The sequence below is a fragment of the Centroberyx gerrardi genome, chromosome 8, assembly GCF_048128805.1.
Source record: "Centroberyx gerrardi isolate f3 chromosome 8, fCenGer3.hap1.cur.20231027, whole genome shotgun sequence".
Lineage (NCBI taxonomy): Eukaryota > Metazoa > Chordata > Actinopteri > Beryciformes > Berycidae > Centroberyx > Centroberyx gerrardi.
The window spans coordinates 12,990,585-13,011,469 of NC_136004.1; the positions used below are offsets into that span (position 1 = coordinate 12,990,585).

Sequence of the window (20,885 nt, forward strand, 5' to 3'; positions counted from 1 at the left end):
CTGTATATTGTGTTCAGTGAGAACCATAAACAGAGCGGCGCAGAGTGAACACAGGAGAGAGAGGAAGAGAGGTGTTACCCCAGCTCACCTCTAATTTAAATAAGAGGTTTTTTGGAACAGGACAAGTCAGTACAAGCTTACAAGCTTTTCATTAGAGTTTGTGACAGTATAGTCAAGTGAAAGTGAGGACAGAGGGATGACCAGCGCAGACTGGACCGGGACCAGAACCCATGCATGCAGAGTGCACATTAACCAGGTGGAGCCACCGGAACGCAGACCACTGCAGCCCTCCTTGTTGCTGTGGTTACCGCATGTGTGGTTATGGTCAAATGTCAGATCTGACCTGCTGAATAATACAGGGAAACAGGAGATGCTATGCAGCTAACACAAAGAGCAACACACTTACAGGAATTATGTGGATGCTACCCTGAAAGACGGGATGGAGCTTTCCACATCCGCCTCCTTCAGCTCCTCCTCTTGTTCCTCCTCCTCCTCCTCCTCACTCTCCTGGACGTCCCCTCCGCCTCCTGACACCTTTCAGCACTCCACCCTCCACTCCCTCGCCAACCCTATTGATATACTTAGACTCTATACTTAGAGCAGGCTTGGATACATTTATTCATTAGATCCATTAAAGTCCCTGTGAAATGAACTCCCATTACTTTTACTTCCTGGAAAACACAGTATCTTTCATGGTGACCTCATACTGCATTAGTAAGTATACATTTCTAACCAATAAAACCATCAGATTTCTGAACAATCCCGCCCCTCTGCACCCCTCCCACCAAATAAAATGCCTTTCACTCATATTCCATTGGTTTAGACTTTTGAATGATCCCTCACTGCATGTCCTGCCCCAACATTAAATCCAGGAAGTATTTCATGGGGTCATTAACTAAAAAGGGTCTCACCTTCCTACTGCTTGATGCATCAGAGATCTCTCTTTTAATAGCCTTGTTTCTCATTAATTCACACTGAGGCTCAGCGGCGACCTTTGGTCTCTACGGCAAAACTGGACACCGTCCAAGTAGTCAAATCAGTGCCTGTGATGCTGTGACGTGTCACTCCTCCCTTCATTAACGTTAGTGAATAAGAGATGCCCACCGTACTACAATCGACAGTGAGATATCCGGTAATGTAGAACCGAGCCGTCATGGCTCAGTTTTCCGCCACAATGTACCAACATGGCGGGAGACTGGAAGGGAGCCAAAACACAACTCCAGTGGCAGGGTGAAGCAGCGGGCATCAGGGGGTTGGTGTTACCTGGATAAGGAAGAGCGAGGCAGATTATGACGGGTTTCCAAAATCTCCTGTGGACGGATGAAGTGGAGGCTTCACTTGTCTCATCTGACAAGTCTCCTCGGGCTTCATTAAATAATCTGATTGGTAATCCTTGTTTGGTAATGAAAAAATAAAGCATAGGGGCTTACTTCATTCTTTGGATCTCAAATAACTGTGGAATGAATACTTAATGCTTACTTGCCATGAATTGATCATGAGCATCAATGGAATTGGATCTGATTGTCTGGCACTGTAATTTAATGTCAGTGGTATTATGAGCTTGATGACTTGTTGGTTTAAATGATTTAGACACGGCACTCATGCTTGATGTTGATTGACAAATCTTACATTACACAGATATTAAATTTAAATATAATCTGCAAAAAAGACTCTTAAAAAGATTTTGAGTGATCATCAGTTCATTTAAGTGAAGGTTGATAATGCTAAACCAACCAGACGACACAACTATCCACCATGCGACCTCTCCAGTCACGCAGCTAAATGAGCAGCTGATTGACAGGTCAGCTCGGTGTCCAGTAAGTGCATGGAAGAGCAGAATCAGATATTGGGACACTGGATATGGCCATGCAGTTATCAGAGGTTACGAATCAGACATCCATGGTACATGGCTGAGGTTAGAAGACCACAGAGAATTTATTTACACCGTCAGCTCAAATCTGAATTGTTTGCCTTTATATACAGCACAGATTAGATATTTTTTGCTGTCTAAAATGGGAATAATCTGATTCTCCTTGTGTTTCTTTTCCAAGTTCAGAGATCGTTCAAAATATCACATCTGGGGCTGTCCCGGTGGCCCTTACCATATGACCACAGTGTTGTGAGTTTGAATCCAGCCCAGGACCTTTGTTGCATTTCATCCCCCTCTGTCTCTGCCCCAAGCTTTCCTGTCTCTCTCCATTTCAGCTCTCCAATAAAAGGCAAAAAAATGCCCAAAAAATAATCATAAAAAAATATCACATCTCTATTGTACAGGTTAAAAAAAACAACAAAACAAAACCGATTTGAGCGGAGTGTGTAAATCCAGCCAGAGATGAGTGAGTGCTCCATTTAAGGCCTGCTAGCTGGGTTAAATGGCCTCCATGTCTAATGAATAGTTTAAATACTTTGGCCCAGTCACAGGTCCAAGGACAGGGCTCAGTGTCTGACATGTGGCCTATTCTTGACAGACCAAGAGCAAAATATATTTTCTGGATAGTTTAAAATGATTAAAAAATTAAAAATTAAATTAAATTGTCATGTAGCTAAAGAGCAACAAAATGTGTTAAAATACCACGAGTGGTATGCAAAATAAAGATGAAAAGGTGGTTATCACATGTGAAGCCAGCTTGTGGATCTTGCAGGACTTTTTCTTCCAAGACGTGTGTGTGCAAAAGAAGTCATTATTATAAAGACACACTGGGTAGATTGTATTGTGGAGCTCATGACATCCCTAAAAGAGTTGATTTTGCACACTGCACAGAATGAGAATCATGTCAGCTAAATCAATGAATGTATTTGCTAACTTGCAGATTAGTGTGCTTGGTTCAAATGACACTGACACATATGAGAAGAATTGTTAATGCAATATTTGATAGTACTGTCTTCACCATTTTAAGGAAATCCTATTCTGCTACTGTTGGTAGTTATTGAGTAACCGCAAAGGAACAACAGCCCTCTGCTGGACAAATGAATGTATGAGCACGTCCATTTAAAATGCTTACAGCTGCTTTTATAATAAATATAAAGCAAAAACAATGCTTTTATTTCACATTTAGGAGAAAACATACACCAGCATCCCATTCCTCTCAGTTCCCAGCATACATCTGAATATGAGTTTCTCAATAAAGTGCTTGGTTTTGAGCCAGTCTCATGCCCTCAGTGTCTCTGCAGGCTCGGCACCCTGTGCATCCGGGGTTCAGTTTGCCGAGGGATACCGGGCAGGTATCCAGGGGCCCCGTGGTTGCCATGGTGATAGGTCCTAGGGACAGGGGCTCCAGTGGCTTGGTCCGTGAGAGGAGGAGGAGGTTTGCGTCCATTCTTACTATGATACGGCCTCTGACTACTGCCGTGGCTTTCTCCCCCATCTGCAGGAGGAGGATTAGGAAAAGGATAGATAGATAGATAGATGGAAAGTGAGGGAGAAAAAGCAAGAGACACAAATGCAATGAAATAGAGAATAATGGCAAAGCAGAAATGTGAAGAAAAAAATACATTCATGGAGGTATAGAAGACAAACTCTTAATTTCAACAAACTTGCATAGATGTGGAAAAAAGAGAGATCCAAGCATTCCAAAACATGTTAAAAAGCCTTTATTCTATCTAGCTAGTCATGAGTAAAACTGTGTGTACCAGAGGATCCTTTTTTTAATCCAAATAATCCCAGGTCTCACCCTTGTGTGCTTGTGGTGAAGTGTTGTTGTTGCCCTGCTGCTCTGCAGCCTGAGACGCAGTCTTCCTGGCCTCCTCCAGATCCATTGCGGCCTTCAGTGCTGCTTGCTTGTTCTTCTTCTTATTCTCTTCATTTTGCTGGAAAGGGATAAAAACAATTTGGGGAGAGCCACAAATATACAACAATTCTTGGATGATAGTCTTTCTTCAACTGCTCCAACTGACAGGCAACAACACAGAGATGAGCAAAAATGAGGGGTTACCGAAAGAGATTTTTTAAATTTCTTTTCAGAAAAGAAAGTTATGTTTTCAATAAAATTATTTCACCACCAACTGTTCACTGTCCAGCCAAACTTGTGTGTGACAGGAACTGAGGATTTGAGTTGGACCATACATGTACTGTCACTCTGCTGCCCTCTGGTGGAGCGATGACATTAGTACAACGACTGCACACCACAGAGATCAGGGAGGATCTGAAGGGGCGTTCAAGTGCTGGTGGAAAGGTCCCACATCCGAGACATACAAGTCGGCTACTAGCAGCATTGTATTCATGGGCAAGTTTGTAGGAAAATCAAATCCGGAAGACAAATGATAAACAAACATGGACGTCCTGAAAAGGATGATGTGGATTTGGCTGCTTCTTGCTTTTAAAAAGTTATTATGGTTATTATGATCTGGTAAACTCCAAATGTGTAATCAAGGTGGATAGAAGTGTTTTCTTACCACTGACTGACACAAAACTCGATTTTTACACCATGTTGAGACGATTAAAGGTCATCATTGAGTCATAACTTGTAAACTCGGGTAGTAAAATTTTCTCAGACTTTCCAACTTCATCATCCAACTTTGTATGAAATTTCCACCAAGGACATTTGTTTTTCATGAATGCAGGGATGGAGTTACCATTTGTAGCTTTTTCTTCAGTTCCACGTTAGCTTCTTTGTAGCTTTTGGATGTGGATTGCAAGTAATAAATGGCCAATCTGAAAGATAAAATACCGGAACATATCATTACTACTGAATAACCTGAATAAATGTCAGATCACCAAAGGGGAATGATGATAACATGGAAAAAATTTGAAGCCGTGCAAACATGCATCATATTCAGGTCATAGTCCGCTGCTGAGTGTTTGCTGACTCACACCATAAGCAGCAGGAAGGGAAGCACCAGTCCAGGGTTGGAGGCGTAGCTGAACACTTTACTGAACCAGGCTGGAAAATCCGACTCCAGCGTCTCCTGGATCACATCAAACATGCGGTTCTTCCCACTGAGGAGAAGAGAGAGACAGAAACTCTATGACTGCAGCAGAAAACCAACTAAGCAGACTGTGAGAAACAAATCCCTCATCAGGCCCATGATTACCTGAAGGGTCCACAGTCAAAAGAGGGGGGGATGGTGACGATGGTGTAGATGGCAGGCAGGGTGGACAGGAAGAGGATGACCAGCAACATGGCCATGTAGAAGTTGTTGGAGCCAGAGGCCTTGAAGACCCGTTCCTGTGGCACGTTACAGCACATCACAGCCCAGCACTGCAGGTACATGGACACATGCAGACGGAGGACGTTCAGGGCGGGCAGACAGGGGGCGTAGAACGCACCCATCCTGCAAGAGAGGATGGGGACAGACTGAGGGGAGGACAGGCCCAAAGTGCTGCTCATCATGAGTAATTGGTTTTCTATTATACCAAAGTTATTGGTTGTGAATTTGTCCTTAAGTGATCTGAAAGATTAAATGAAGGTTAAATAAAACACAAGAATGAGAACAGTGTCTTTCTCCTACCATATCATGCCTTGATTGAAGATCAGGCCCAGGACATTCCCGCTGACATCAAACTCAGAGTAAGACGGCTTTTGCAAAGGAGGAGAAGGAGACAATAGAGAAAATGACTCTTACACTTTCAAAGCCACCATTACAATCCAGATCCAAAAAAAGAGAGCACACAATTTTGATGTGTGATACCTAACACATAAAATGTACTCTGGTGAATTTCAAGGGCACAGTCACTGTAATCAGTTAGAAAGATGACTCACAAATCCAGCCTCCAGGTCCCAGCACCAGCAGTAGTTGAGAAAACGAACGAGCACGGCTCTCAGGAAATCACCAATCAGCAGCGTGATGTAGGTTGTCATGGTATCAGATATGATGAGCCGGACAAACTCCTGCAAAGGATGTAGCAGACGCATGCAAGTGTTATACTATTAGGTTGTAGCACAGGGTTGTAGTGGAAGGTAAACCCACTTAAACTTAGTTTAACCACCTTTTCCCTGGTATAAATCTTTGTGACCTCTGAATATTCATCATATTGAGTAATGTCAAACTGATGTAAGTTATATAATGATATGGTGTTATAATAGGCATGGTTATTTGAAAAGATTTTTGTTCATATTGGTGGTTGTTTGCCTGATCACCGAATGGAGGTTATATAGTTTCCTTACCTATTTATTTACCACTACATCACTGGGTATATGTCTCAATATTTAACATTCAACAGGGTTTGGTAGGTTGTTTTAAAAATGTATTCCATTACAGTTGCTTGTTACCCCATCAAAACTGTAATTAGTAACCTAATACAAGGGTTCACCTAAATTCAGTAATGTATTCTGGTTACTTTCAGTTACTTTCAGATTACCATATTTGAGGTATAAGATACCATGGTAAGATAAGGAAAAATGAAAAAATACAAAGTTCAAGATATTTTCTTCTGTGCCATATTTCATAAAGACATACAAAACCTGCTACTATTTAAATGGTCTTCTGAGTTTCTTGCTGTCACTTTGAAAGTATTCCCAGAAGTAATACTTTTCACAAGTACTTGTAATCAAACGTCATTATTTTTCTTTAGGTAACGTAACGGAATACAGTTACATTTTTTTGTATTTAGAACATGTGACGCTGTTACAAGTATTCCATTACACCCGACCCTGTTAACAAGAATGAACAAAAATTAATGACTCATTGTTATTGAAAAATTACAAAATTGTGATTGGAAAAATTACAAAATACACAATAAACAGACATGTGTGCACACATGTACATGTACACACACACACACACACACACACACACACACTGACCTGCCCCACCATGGTCTCCCAGCAGGGCCCCCTGGGTACATCAGCAGGGTGGACGGTGACAGGTGGAGCGGTGCTGTTTCCTGACACTGTGCCGTTATAAAGACTGGCCTCCCACAGGGTCATATTAAACTTTACTATCTCCTCTTCTTCCCTCTGAGAGACACACACACACACACATACACACTTCTGGTTAATCGTAATGTAATGCTACTAAACTCAAACATCCACACACCATGGTACTCACTTTGAGGTTGATCTCATCCATGAGTGCAATGATGAAGGTGTAGAGGTTTCCCAAGAAGAGGGCAAAGATGCGTCCCAGCTGCCACTGCAGGGCGATACGAGGGTGATAGTTCTCCAAGGCGCTGATGACGTCAAACAGCATGGGGCAGAACATCCCCAACAATGACATAACCATGTTAACCTACGAAACACAGAGTTTGGGAGTTTCGGGAGTTCGGCCTGTTGGTCTCCTTACCCAATATGTGAAGAGGATTGGTACTAAAATCCTCTCTGTGTCCACTAGAGCGCTCTGTCTGGAGCACATGCTAATGCTTTAGCATACAGTATGTTAAGTAACTGTAGGCGATTAGCATTATCCTAAAAGTGAGAAAATGAGAAGCAGCTCCCAGGCTTGTTTAGGGGATTGATAAAAATAGACACAAAATTCGACATAATGAATGCACTTTCAGTGGCAGAGGATCTGTCTTCCCAGGAGACTTCGAGCTTGTTTTGTTTTCACATAAAGTGAGAGAAGTTGGCCAGACAGCTAAAGTTTTTTGTGCTGTTGATTTGTGATGGACTTCACTAACGATGAAGATTGAGATTTTGTTTTCAGAAGTTCTGAATCTACAGGCCATAAAATAAAAACCAATACCAACTTTGGATTGCTAAAGGCCTGTCTTCATACTTTGGATAATGCTAATCGCCTATGGTTACTTACTGCTAAAGCGTTAGCTCACCACACAGACCGGTCTACCAGAGACACAGAGGGGACTTTGGTGCCAATTCTCTCGTTAGATAAGGAGACCAATTAACTCCCAAAAAGTCTGTGTAGTCTTTTAATGCTTTAAAAGAACATTTAAAATATCACACCACTTTATATTATGATGTCTTGTCTGCTACTGACATGACACTCAAACACCTCTCTCTCTCTCTGTTTCTCTGTCTCTCACTGTCTCTCATCTCTACCTCGTTCCTCTCCCACCAGGTGTGGTTCTCCAGTCCTTCGAGGGCAAACTTCTGAGAGCGCCGCACCACAAAGTAGATGAGGTATCCACTTCCTGCCAAGCAGCACAAGACCAGGAAGTTGGCCAGCACTCGCAGGAAACGGGTTAGGTGGATGTTGTCATCCTTCCTGCTCTCCTGCTCCTCTAAGATGGCCTCCTGGGAAGGAAAAAAAGGGATATACAGTATATGAGGTGGTCAGACAACACAAACACACATGTATGCCATCTGAACACACAGCTCTGGTGCACAAACACAAATAGCATCAAATAGCCTACACAGGAACACCAACATTCATCTGCACTAACCTTGAAGCTGGTGGTAATGGAGGCAAACTTATTGTCTGCAGTCTCAGGGTTTCCTATCAGGTAGTCCCAGCTGGTGAACGTCTTCCAGCTGAAATTGAAGCTGTTGTCATCTCCTCCCCCCGACTCGTTGGCATTACGGGCCATCCTTTAATCCAAATCAAGTATAGATTCAGTATGTTCAGTAAGATTTGGATTTATTCTCAGCCATGTAAATTACAACATCGCTAATTGAATCATAACACAGCTTAGATAATAGGTTTGACTGTGTTGTTCCCAGAAAGTAAAGCACTTACGTCCTAATGACCACCATGTAGCTATAGGCGACTGTTCCCACACCGACCAGGAAGTACGACAGAGGCATACGGAACTTGAGCCAGCCAATGGCACGCTGGCTGTTGTAGTAACCATAGAAGAGGACTGAGTACTGGGCATAACCCTGTCAATACACATTTCAGTTGGGGTGATTTGCAGATTTGCAAATTGCTAGCTGCCATTTGAAGCACTGAGTGTTAATAAGTGTTTTCAAACCATCAACCAACACATATAGGCAACTGACCCCAAAGTCCCATAAGACAGCAAAGTCCATGGCATTGGTCTCCTCTGCTCTAGGCACAGTCTTTCTGGGCATGCTGCCATAAGGCCTCCCCATTAATGCCTGTTAGCACGGAGCAGACAGGAGCAATGAAGGAGAGAGTCAGTTAGAGAGAAACCACACAGCATGCAGACATACAGCAATAACAAGGCAGAAAGATGCAGATAAAACAGAGTAAAACTACAACTCCAATACAGTGAAACTATGACTTGTTTCTGATGCACTAAAGCCTCATACCTCTGGCACCATGACCAGGCCAAAGGTCAGCCCGAACAAGATCATGTTGATGCCGTACATCCACCTCAGGAAGATGAAATAGGAGGCAACTGAGGAGCCAAAATGGCCTGAGAAGCAGAGGGAGTAAGTAAGAGGCCGATTGATATCATACTAATATAGAGTTTCTATTTCAGTGATCGAAATAACTGGAAGCGGGGAGCCACGATGTGAGGTATGCTCCTGAAAATCAGACTTGAAACCTGCAGAGACTAAGAGGAAATGTATTATATCTGGATAATATTCCCAACCTACTCTCAATCTCCTTGATTTTCATCTCCCATGGAATGCAGGCGGTTTTGAAGTTTTCAAAGTCCCGTCGAAACTTCATCCATTTCTAAAAAGTAGTATGACCATAAAATAAAATGTATAGTACCTTTTCACTCTTTACATTTAAATAATAAATGATAAGTCAGGCTAATCAAAGCAGGTGACGATCGCTTACCTTGGTCATCATGACCTTGTATGCATAAAGCTTCCTGCCTTTCCCTTTCCCCAGAGCTCCTTCATATTTCTCCACAAACTCCTGGGACTCCCTGCAAGAAAGAAGATAATCTGATTCAAAGGGAACTACAGATCAAACCCTTTAATTACAGTTGATCCTGAGGACTTCAGAAGGTTTCCAGTAAGTGTAACTTTACCGTAAGGTAGTGAGTTTCTTCTTCATGGGCCAGGGCTTTCCCCTTAGAGTTTGGATCAGTTTCTTCTTGTCGTCCACTGCTTCCTTCAGCTTTTCCAGCTCCTCTGGTGACAGAGACTCCGGCCTCAACTCCTTCTCCTCACCTTCCTCTTCCTCATTATCATCTTCCTTGCTTGACTCCTGCTCTGAGCTGAGACAAAAAGGAGTACTGTGTTTAATATCATTGCACTTTTCTGTATGGGTGTTGTTTATTCATATTCCTCAATGGGAAACAATAGAGAGATGAATTTGCACTTGATGGGTTGATACTGCACCTTGTCTCAACTATTTTCTTTTTCTTTTTCTTCTTTACTGGCTTTGCTTTCTTCTTTACTGCTTGTTTACCACTGTCCTCTTTTTTCTCTTCTCTTTTGGCACTTCGATTTTTCTTTTTTCCCTTGGCATCTCCCTCTTCAGCGTCTCTCTCCTCCTGCTCCATTTTTCTTCTTTTTTCATTTTTGAGATTCTTCTTGTTTTTGGCGGCCCTACCGCTCTTTACTTTGGCCCGTTCCTCCTCGTCCCTCTGTCTTCCTGTTCCGTCTTGATCCTCCCTTCCTTTCCTTCTTCTCCCCCTTTCCCCCTTCTCAGCTTTCTCCTCCAACTCTTCTCTCCCTTTCCCTGCTCTAGAAGCTCCTTTTCTCCTTGCATGTCCTCTCCTCTTTTTCTCTCTGTCATTCTCCCTCCCTTTCCCCCTGTTTTTTTCCCACTCTTGCTCTTCGTGAGAGTTGGAAACTTCATCCTCATCACCTGTAGCAAAAACAGAGATGCTGCATTTAGTGATCAATATACTGGATACCTTCCATTATTTACACTGATATGGGGTCACTTTCTTTCTTTCTGTGACATTATAAACCACAATCACCCCCATTTTCTTATCTCAGAGTTTGTCCATGTTCTCTAATAGTATAATCTCTCTCTCTCTCTCTCTCTCTCTCTCTCTCTCTCTCTCTCTCTCTCTCGCTGATGTGTGCCTTTATCCGGGTGTTGTTAATCCTGTGGTAATTGGGGACACAGGTCGTGATAGGGGGACAAAGGGGAGTGCACAGGACGTGTGATGCGAGTGAAATCAAAAGGACTGAGTGTGTGAAAGAAGGGATTGCAGGGTTGGTGAACTGGTGGAGCAGCGAGGCCAGATGGATGGATGGATGGATGGTGGCAGGGGAGAAAGTGAGGCTGCTGAAAGGAGTGAGGGAGTAACTGAGGACTGGCAATACTAACATTACCAGCTGCCATCACCTCCAGTATTCTCTGCTCTTTTCTGCCGTCACAACCAAACAGCCCCCACATGATTCCACACCGATCAAGAGTAGAGAAAATATATAATACACACTGAAGACACAGATCGATATGAGGGAAGTCTGGGGATGCAGACACCTCTCCCTCTCTAACCAACACATGAATTATAATGACACTGACATTCCCCTATAACATACGGTATTTAATGTAGTGACAAGAGCCCACTCACCTGCATCCTCCAGTCCAATGGTAACTATGGAGAAAGACAAAAAAATATGATGATGATGATGATTATTATTATTATTATTGTCGTTGTTGTTGTTGTTATATTTGATCATGGACAATGAAGAGGATTAGACCACTAAGTCATTATATTTCCTTTTCTCTATGGCATCACCTGTGTCATATATCCCCTGTTCCCCTCTGATGACCTCACCTCTATATATCCAGTCCCTATTTTTGTAACTTCAGCACTACTGACCCCTTTCACTGGTGCAGCTTAGCCTACCTGCCCCACATTGTCTACCTGCCGCTATTGTCCTGCAGTGGACGAGGATAAAGGGGGAAACAAAGCGGCCCACTGACAGGTTGAACAGATATTTATGGACACTCGGGCCTTTGATGTGTGTCCTCGGTGTAACCGGAGTGGCCGGCACACGGGTCATTACGGCCGTGTGCAGCAGAGGGGCACAAAGGACACAAAGAGTAGCCTAATGAGGGGAGACAGGGTGGCTAAGCCGGCAAGGAGGGAGGAGGGGAGGCAGCCAAGGGCCAGAGGGCAGCACCCATGGGTCGCACACTCAGGTTGAGTGTGTGGCTGAGTGAGTGGGATGCAAGGAGGTAGTGGGTCAGTGTGTTTGTGATGGTCTCTGTGTGGTCTTTTATCTACGATTAAAACTAGACAATGCAACATCAGCAGCTACACTCTTTATCCCTGTTTGTTTTGGAGTGATGGCATATCACCGACTTTACCTTAAGACTCATTTACCTCACTTTACCTCAATAAACTCAAAACATAGGGTGGAATTTTTGTCCAAGAATAAATTAAATCCCGATATCAACACTATATGATCATAAGTAACAAAGAGTAACAAAAGCATACAGAGAAAAGGGCCCTGTCTGATTTAAACACATATTTAAACAATATTATCTGCTTATACAAGCGTTGAGATAAAATTGAAGACAATAAGATCAACCAATTTCAGCAAAATTAAGTCAAGGAAATCACATAGACTTTGCAATCACGCAGGCTCAAAGAATGAATGCCATCAAGTAACGACAAATTTAAAGGGGCATAATCTTACTGTCATTCTCTGAGGTGATCAGATTGTCCCGGAGCATCTTCCTCTCCTGGTCCTGTGTCTCCTACAGCAGTTGCCCCGGGATCCAGAGGACTGGGTGCATGTGTGAGCTGAAAATGAAGCGGTGGTTTGAGTGGTCTCTCTCTCTCTACCCCTTTACCTGCTGGGTCTTTAAACAGGAAGGATGCACCTTATCTGAGCCCACACACTAGCATGGGAATGAGGTGTGTGTTTATGTGCGCTTTTGTGTATGTGTATGAGTGTGTGTGTGAGTGTGTGTAAACGGCTGGTACATGATGAGTAACTCGCATGAGAAGTTCACTTTTTCCTTGCCACCCATCGACCCGAAACAGGGACAATGACAGCATGGAAACTCTAGAGCTGTGCAATTTCACTAGCTATGAATTATTCAAAACAGTTATGAGTGCCTTTATGCAGCTGTATGTGTGTTTGTGAATGTTTGTGTGTGTGTGCTTGTGTGTATCTGTGTGCGTGTATTGTGTGAAAAGATACAAAGATGTGGGCTATGAGAGCAGCAGGACCAAGAGCGGGTGCTGGGTCTTTGAGGGATTGTTTTCATTGTACCAGAACTGCCTAAAAATCACCTTCGCTTCATGTAGCTCAACTTCTTCTTGATCTACAGTTTGCTTTTCTTCCCTGACATACTGTATTAATGTATGGCTGGCTTCCTGGTTTCATCCATTCACCCATGCTGCCACTGTACTGCTGAACACACATCAATTAGCGGCACCTTATTTTCCCGCTGCTCCCAAGGGCCGGCCCTCAACACACATCCTTATAATATGCAAATGTTTCAAAGTAGCATTAGTAATCTACATAACGCACCAGTAAAGAACTCTGAATCTTTATACACAAGAAGTAGAATGGGGCCTTGATAGTGATCCCTGACCACATAGAAACATCTGGTCTGGATTGAACTTTTCTATATTTGCTTGTTTTGGAAACCTAGTATACAGTTGTGTATGCACGATACACAAGTATTGCATTATCAGCTTAAATGTTTGTCATGCCAGACTCTAAATCTGCAAATTATGGTTATTATTTATCTGTTAGGAGATAAAATTGTATCCATAGGCTCAATAGTTATTACTCCTGCACTTGCCGTGAGATGCACGGCAGGGCAGATGTTTCTGGTTGTAAAAGTATTGCTGTGTGATTATTACCAGAATAAATGAAAGGCCACAGAGAGTATTTCACAGTTTGTTGGTTTTTTTGTTGGTCCTGGTGTAGAACATTGTCTCAGTTTTGTGTGTGACTGAGTAGGTTTCTGGCCTGATATGGCTTTTTACCGTCCCACCCATTTGATCGTCATTATTATTAGACCCTGGTGTGTGTGTGTGTGTGTGTGTGTGTGTGTGTACACAGTACAAATAAGGATACTGGTCCCCTCTGGTCCGGAAGACAGTGAAACAAAGACTGTTATTGTATATCCTAAATCAGTCAATTTCCTGTCCTACTTACCGTTATGATAAAAGGAGGGAGTGGGGACTCCCTCCTTTTATCATAACGGTAAGCATGTGAAAGGTCAGGGTTAGTGGAGGAGAGAGATACAGTAGATTATTATTTAAAAAATCACTTTTTGAGACTTGTTCACCTGCTGAGGACAGGTATCACCAGCCATTTCTGAAAAGCTAAAACCTTAACTTTTTGGAATAATTGTTATGTCATTCATTTTTTGGCAGTTTTTCTATCGGCCTCATTTCCTGTGGGGCTGAAACTACAGTATGGAAACGGCAAAAGGCAAACGGCAGTCATCCAAAGAAGAGTGTTGTATGTCAATAAACCTATAGAGAGCGCTATTGCTCTATATTGGAGTGTGCAAGGAGGTAAAACTGATCAAATTTTAACTGATTTGCACTGTGCATGTGTGTGTGTGTGTGTGTGTGTGTGTGTGTGTGTGTGTGTATGTGTGTGTTTGTGTGTGTGTGTATGTATGTTTGCACGTGAGGAGAAAGCCCAAAGCATCAGAAATATGCAAGCAAGCTTGTGTACATGTGCATCACTTCATGTGTGTGTGTTGGAGGGAGAGATGCAGATCAGTTTCCCCTGTGCTAAAGTTAGCTGCAGATACGAGGGAACCCATGAACAGAAAGGTGACCGAGGTCGTCAGGGCAACTTGAGCCCCAGTTTCTCCAGCAGCAACCGCCCCGACCCACAACCATACACGTCTCGTACAGTAGTGTGCGCAGAGCGTCATCAAAACAAACAACTACAAGATGCAGTTGGCAGTAAATGGATACATCAGTACACTACTACTAAGTTTGTGTGTCCGTGTGTGTACACAACAAACTTCCCGGTGTTAATAAGTGTTCTCTTAGTGACAATTGTGTGAGTTGACAAGTGTTGATTGGAGAGTTATTTGTTCACTCATAGAGCTGATATGGCTCTGGGGCCACTGTTCAAAACTATCAGAAGCGTTAAAGTAACTCATAAACACCAGCATTGTGTTGCTTTCTACACTCTCACAGTTAAATTAACACTGACCCTTTTGCTGTGTACATTTATAGCTCTCAGTGAGCAGGCGATAGACTGTGATTCATCCCACCGTCGGCGTGGTAAGAGGTTAATGAACCCTGCAAAATGCCCGCATGTATGAGTCAAACGGCAGCCCTTCACCAGATGATCGGTCTGTCAGCAGGCTCGCTGCTCCAGATAGCACCACAGATACAGGTCAGACGGGCAGGGAAAACAACTGAGACTCTGGGGGGAGCTGTCTGGTGACAAGTTTCGGACATTGTACTGTACCCTTTCTGACCCTGACAAGACAATAACTCACACACACACACACACACACACGCACACACACACACGCCCCCATGTAGTTTGCTGATTTCAAAGTGAGATTTGCAATGTTATACAAGTATCAACAGATATAGGAGTTAACAGGAGAACCATTTGATCAGCAGGTTTTTATTTATCATGAGCACCAAACCACAAAGGTGAGGAAATATTCGAAATATTTGCCATTTCTTTGATGGATGGCGCCGCCGGCCAGATTAATGTTTGAACAGTCCTCATTAAGACTGAAATTAGTCAAATCTATCTCCTTTCTGCCTTGTCCTTTTCTATTCTACTCCATTCTGTGTCATTCTATTTTAGTTTATCATAGTCTAGTCAAGTCTACTGTTTTCAAATATGGCACAGTAAAGGTAAAGCAACGGTTAAACCGTAACTGTCAAAAGCAAATGCACAAGTATGTAAGACTGACTCTACCTGTCCTTCCTTTGATGATAATAAACACCCAGTGAACTTTGTATGGCAACACACTTCTCTTCAGCTGCAGAATTGTTGACACTAAATGTGAAGCAGCAGGGAGTTTTGGCCCCGAGGGCAAAACTGGGCTGTTTTTGTCAGAGAGAGAGAGAGAGAGAGAGAGAGAGAGAGGAGCCAAGAGAAGAGTACAGGTTTATCAGGTGTGGCTCAGAATATAAACACATATTTGCCGGAGGGATCAAAAATTAGACAATCACACAGACTTACCATTCAATAAATCAAAAATGAACTGTATCGTGTGTGGTTTCAGTGTGATATGGGTTGTTTACCTGGAAAACTGCCGGGGATGATTTGATCGCTTTTGATCAACAGACAGACCTCCAGCACCTTTTGTTTTCCATCTTAAGAGTGACAGACAGTTGGGATATTGTTGTTGGAATAACAATCCTAGTTTTCAACCCAAGCATCTCCTACTATTGCTTTGGGAAAACTCCCGGCTTGCACAAGGCTGGATTTCTTTCCCCCCCACTTTTCAAGTCAGGAGTAAAATGCCTCCTCCCAACAGAGGAAGTGGTTCCAAACATGAGTGTCCTGAAGAAAAAAGAAAAGAAAGAAAGGGGGCGAAAAAAGGAATATGGAATGTCATCGAAATTCCTTTTTCCTGTTTCTGGGGAGGAGGATACGTTGACTGCTCCGTTGCCCCAGTATGGAAGCAGAGGAGGAAAGAAAACGTTTCAGGAAGGAAACTTCAGACAGCGTAGCAACAGGGTCTGGAGAGAGAGAGAGAGAGAGAGAGAGAGAGAGAGGGGAGGGGGCGGATTTAAATGGATAGAGTTGGAAGAGCAATCTGGGAGGTAGAGGAGAAAGCAGGAGAGGGGAGGAGTGGGTGTTAAATTTTGCAAAATGTGATCATGGGTACAACTAATCACTGTGAGAAAGGTAGTGTGTAGGTGTGTGAGTGAGAGAGAGAGAGAGGGAGAGAGAGAGAGAGAGAGAGAGAGAGAGAGAAAGCATGTGTGTGTGAGCCGACGTTTTGTGTGTGTGTGATAGAGAGGGAGAGAGCATGGTAATAAGGTAAGTATGCGTGAGTAAAGCAGCGTCATCATGTAGGGGGAGGGGCCTTGTGAGTCTGAGGGTGTATTTAGGGGCGGGGCTTGGCTGCTGCGATTGACAGATCACAGCCATGGGGGCGGGGCTTATCTGTGCAGACAGAGAAGCACGTGGCCGGGTCCGTCTGCACGAGGGAGCAGCAACAAAGACCAGCCAGTCTGGGGAACTGAACAGAACACAGGACATCTGCTGCTGCACACACACACACATACACACACACACTCACATGCAGGGGTTCACATTTGGCCGCTGCATGCACACATGCAGTCTTTCAGCCACACACACAGAGACTCTCATATGTCGGCTGCGAAAGACACACACACACATGCACACACACACACACACACACACACACACACACGCACACACACACACACAAAGAAATACCTGTAATCATATTATTATACAAATGCAGTTTACCAAGTTAGTTAACAACTAATTATTCTACAAGCAACGGAAACACACTGTTAAATGCATTGCCTTCCTGTTTTGTCTTCTCCCAACTTTCCACAAAGTAGAATCACACATATACACACACACACATACACACACACACACACACATACACACACACACACACACACTATGTTATTCCAACAAACGTCCAGATATCCATCTAGGGTGAGGTTTGTGTGTATGAAGAAGGGAGGAGAGAGGAGGAGGGAGAGCGCAGCAGCAGACAGAGAGTGACTGGGAAACTTGGGGGACTCCTCCCTGTGCAGGAATAACAAGAAATACATTCATGACACAGGCAGCACAGTCAGTCTTGGTGCAGGAGCCTATGGACAGAACAACTGAGGGAATGAATGGCCAGTAGGTGCTGAATCAGCAAACTACATTCGTTAATTCCCATTTTTCCCTTCTCACTTTCTCTCTCTCTCTCTCCCTATTGATTTCTCTGTCTTTTCAGTTTCTTTCTGAATATCTCAACTCACTTCTGCACACATGTTCCCGCTGTTATTCTACCTCGCACGTTTCCTCCAGCTTTCACCTGGCGTGTCCTTGACAAAAAAAACAAAACAAAACAACAACCACTGTGGAAATGGAACTAAAAGTACCAAGGATTTACAACAAAGCTGTCTCTGATCGCCCCATAATTATACAGACAGACACCCTCTGTTCAGGAAATGTTGTTTCTCTCTTCCTGTGTTAGCACACACACACACACACACACACACACACACACATACCATCGCCCCCTTCTTCTGGAGCTGCACATGAAGTTGAGTGTGGACGGAGCAGGGTGGGGATCAAGTTTAGAAGCAGTGGTGTTAGTCAAGCTCAGTGCAAAGCTTATCAAGCCCGCACACAGCTTATGTAAATGGATAAGCTGCCATTTCCACCAGCCCCTTTATCAACAGTGTCTCACCACACCGACGCCAGACACAGGCAAGCTGTGCCTCCGTGCGTGTGTGTGTGTGTGTGTGTGTGTGTGTGTGTGTGTGCCGGCTGCCCAATATCTGCCTGGTAACTATGGACAGGCTGTTCCAGATTTCCACATAAGTTATCCTCACACCCCCTCACACCCCCAAACACACACACACATGGACACAACAAAAGGGTGGCTGCAAATTGTATGTTTCTGTTGTCATGGCAACATTGACACTTACAGTTCCTCACATGTAGCTGTCATGGCTGCGGAGGGGAATAACCTACCTTTCCAATGCAACCACCGCCACTACCCACACACACACGCACTCAACGTTACAAAAACCTACACACACACGCACGTAGACATAGCATATAAGTCGAGCCATGACAGAGTGGAGAAGGGGGTGGGGGTGGGGGGGCAATGATACTCGACACCTCCCACTCCCACTCTCTCTCTCTCTCCTTAGCTGCCCCCCTCCCCTCACTGAAACCCATGAACCTTCACATATTAAACAGACATACATTTCACACACACATGGCCCGTCGTCTCTCCTCTTTACAGGCCTGCATTAACACAACACACGCACACAAAGACCTCAGCCTAACAGAAACTAGGCTTTCCCTTGCTTTCTTTTGAGCTCATGCTCCGTGTCTGTACAACTGGGGAACTAGATTACTATTGTTTATCAGGCATGGAACTAGATTTGCATAAAAACTGCACATGATCAGTTTTCACAAGCACCATTCACATTTGACAAAAGTGCCTGTATATCAGAGGTCCGACTGTCACCGCCTCAGAGGTTGTAAATATTTCACCCATTGGTCCTCTCACACCATCATGCATTCATTTGATTACATTATTTGATTACATTGTCACTTTAATCAGAGGATGATGTTTCTGGTCAACAAAGTCCCTCCCCTGATACACTGTGTGTAAATTGTATGCAAATGAACTCTGTCATCAAGCAAGGCTTTGTCAAAAGCCTAGGAAGAAAAAACAGGAGAGGACATTATTGTGGTGGGAATATCATGGACGCCCAGAGCTGCTGTTAGGACAAATGTTCAGAGGGATGCTTTGTTGAAATGTTAAACAGATTCATGAAAATTACTAGTGTGCATGTGCTGCCTGGGCCTTTGTGACAATAATGACTCCTAATGCATTTTTTATCATTCCACATAATGACAAAGAAGTATAGCATGTAAATGACTCAGATAATCACTAGCCAGCTCACAATATCAGAGGACAACAAAGAGACCTCTGTTGATCAGGGTCCATCTTTATCAAGCAGATATTCTCAGAGCATCGCCACAGATCAATGATCACTTGCTCCTCAACTCTCCCATTCTTTGTGACCGGAGAGACAAAACATTTCCAGGGTCAGGATTCCAACTTTTAGAGACTTGATAAATAAAATTAGGACTATGAATGGAGGGCAAGTCATTCACGTACAGAATACTGACAGGAGGTATGGTGGCAGCAGATTGACAAATGTACAGATTTGGATGTGTTTTGGGATATTTATTTGTTTTTTTTCATTCAACGTGGATGAAACAGCACATAATCTTACCAGCGTATAATCTTAAACTTTGAAATAAGTTTCGGTCTGACCTGTTTGTCAGACAAAGGAAATATTACAGAAAACTTGTTGCACCCCTTGATTCAGGTTGTACACACCAAAAACTCCTTGGTTGTCATTCCAGACTGAAAGGAGGGGAATGAATCAAAAACATGTCACTCTTCCTGTTAACACATAGCAAAGGTGGTGCTGGTTGTGTACCTACGTGTGTGAAGGGTGAGTCCATTATTGTGTTTATAGGTGTGTCAGTGTGTTGGTCACATTAGTGCATTGTGCACTATGCAAAATAGCTATAGCCCCCTCACCCCCAACCCTCCACACACATACACACGCACACACACACACACACACACTCTTGCTCCCCCCCCCTTTCCTTTTGTGTGTGTGTTTACAGGCAACACACATGCTAAATTTTGATGAAACCAATATCATCTTGTCTGATTGTCATCTGAGTAAACATCTGTGTGTGCGTGTGTGTGTGTGTGTGTGTGTGTGTGTGACTATATTCCCCTAAGAAAGTTGGGGGAAGACCAGTGGTAAAACAACAGCATCTGCTTTTACTTTCACTTGGATATGCCTTCTTTCCAGATCAGTACAGGTTTGTACTGGAGGAAACAGGCTTTGTTGCCTTCTAGACTGTGCTGGTTTTCTAGCCTTCCACGAACCCATTGATTGATGACAGCGTGTTCCCTCAAACACACACACACACACACACACACACAAACACTACACCATCCTAACCCCAGTGTTTGTTTTCTGCTCAGCGTGTCCTGTAGTGCTTGGGGATGTGTGTGACGTTATATTGACAAGGTGGGGGGATACGTTGGGGCTTGTTAGGCCCGCAGGGCAAACACACCTATGGCACACATGGCCTGTATACAAGTACATTACTGCCGAATGGAAGAAACATGTTTTCACGTTTCACACAGGCCTGACTGGTAGAAAACATACTGAGTGGGCTGTAGGTGTTAAAACAAGTAGGTAGATTTAATACTCCATAAATAAAATAACAAAATCCACATTTCTTTAGTTGTATGATTCCAATTAGCCTACTATTACATTATAGTGTCTACTGTACCACAATCTGTCTTTCACCAGAAACATGTTTACCACATCTGTTTAAATCTTAAACTGAGTGATAGCCTACATGAATTTCACAATCATATTTGTGCTTCTTCCTGCTCCCAAATGTAGATGGAAATATATCCTGATCTACTGGAGTTGCTTGGCTCTT

The 20,885-nt window shown here is 43.4% G+C and overlaps 1 protein-coding gene across 1 annotated transcript; it reads right to left on the reverse strand.

The window, feature by feature from the left end:
• Nucleotides 1-3,089: 3,089 nt before the first annotated feature.
• On the reverse strand, nucleotides 3,090-11,109 carry tmc1 (transmembrane channel-like 1). Its single transcript, XM_071924572.2, has 19 exons — nucleotides 11,046-11,109; nucleotides 10,098-10,569; nucleotides 9,785-9,973; nucleotides 9,589-9,679; nucleotides 9,399-9,480; nucleotides 9,108-9,214; nucleotides 8,835-8,933; nucleotides 8,572-8,714; nucleotides 8,279-8,423; nucleotides 7,935-8,129; nucleotides 6,988-7,167; nucleotides 6,744-6,896; nucleotides 5,700-5,828; nucleotides 5,449-5,516; nucleotides 5,032-5,271; nucleotides 4,811-4,936; nucleotides 4,573-4,651; nucleotides 3,672-3,807; nucleotides 3,090-3,365 (listed from the first exon to the last, which is right to left on the reverse strand). Exons 1-19 carry the CDS (start codon nucleotides 11,107-11,109, stop codon nucleotides 3,157-3,159), a joined length of 2,907 nt encoding a protein of 968 aa, XP_071780673.2. The 3' UTR covers nucleotides 3,090-3,156.
• Between the last annotated feature and the right edge of the window lie 9,776 nt (nucleotides 11,110-20,885).

Bases quoted from the DNA above. Each gene is read 5' to 3' on its own strand.
- tmc1 (XM_071924572.2), bottom strand. From the start codon at position 11,109: ATGTGGGGGCTGTTTGGTTGTGACGGCAGAAAAGAGCAGAGAATACTG. The intron at 8,934-9,107 runs GTATGAGGCTTT...CCGTGCTAACAG, and splicing joins GCCTGGTCATGGTGCCAGAG to GCATTAATGGGGAGGCCTTA. The intron at 8,715-8,834 runs GTCAGTTGCCTA...GTGTATTGACAG, and splicing joins CTGTCTTATGGGACTTTGGG to GGTTATGCCCAGTACTCAGT.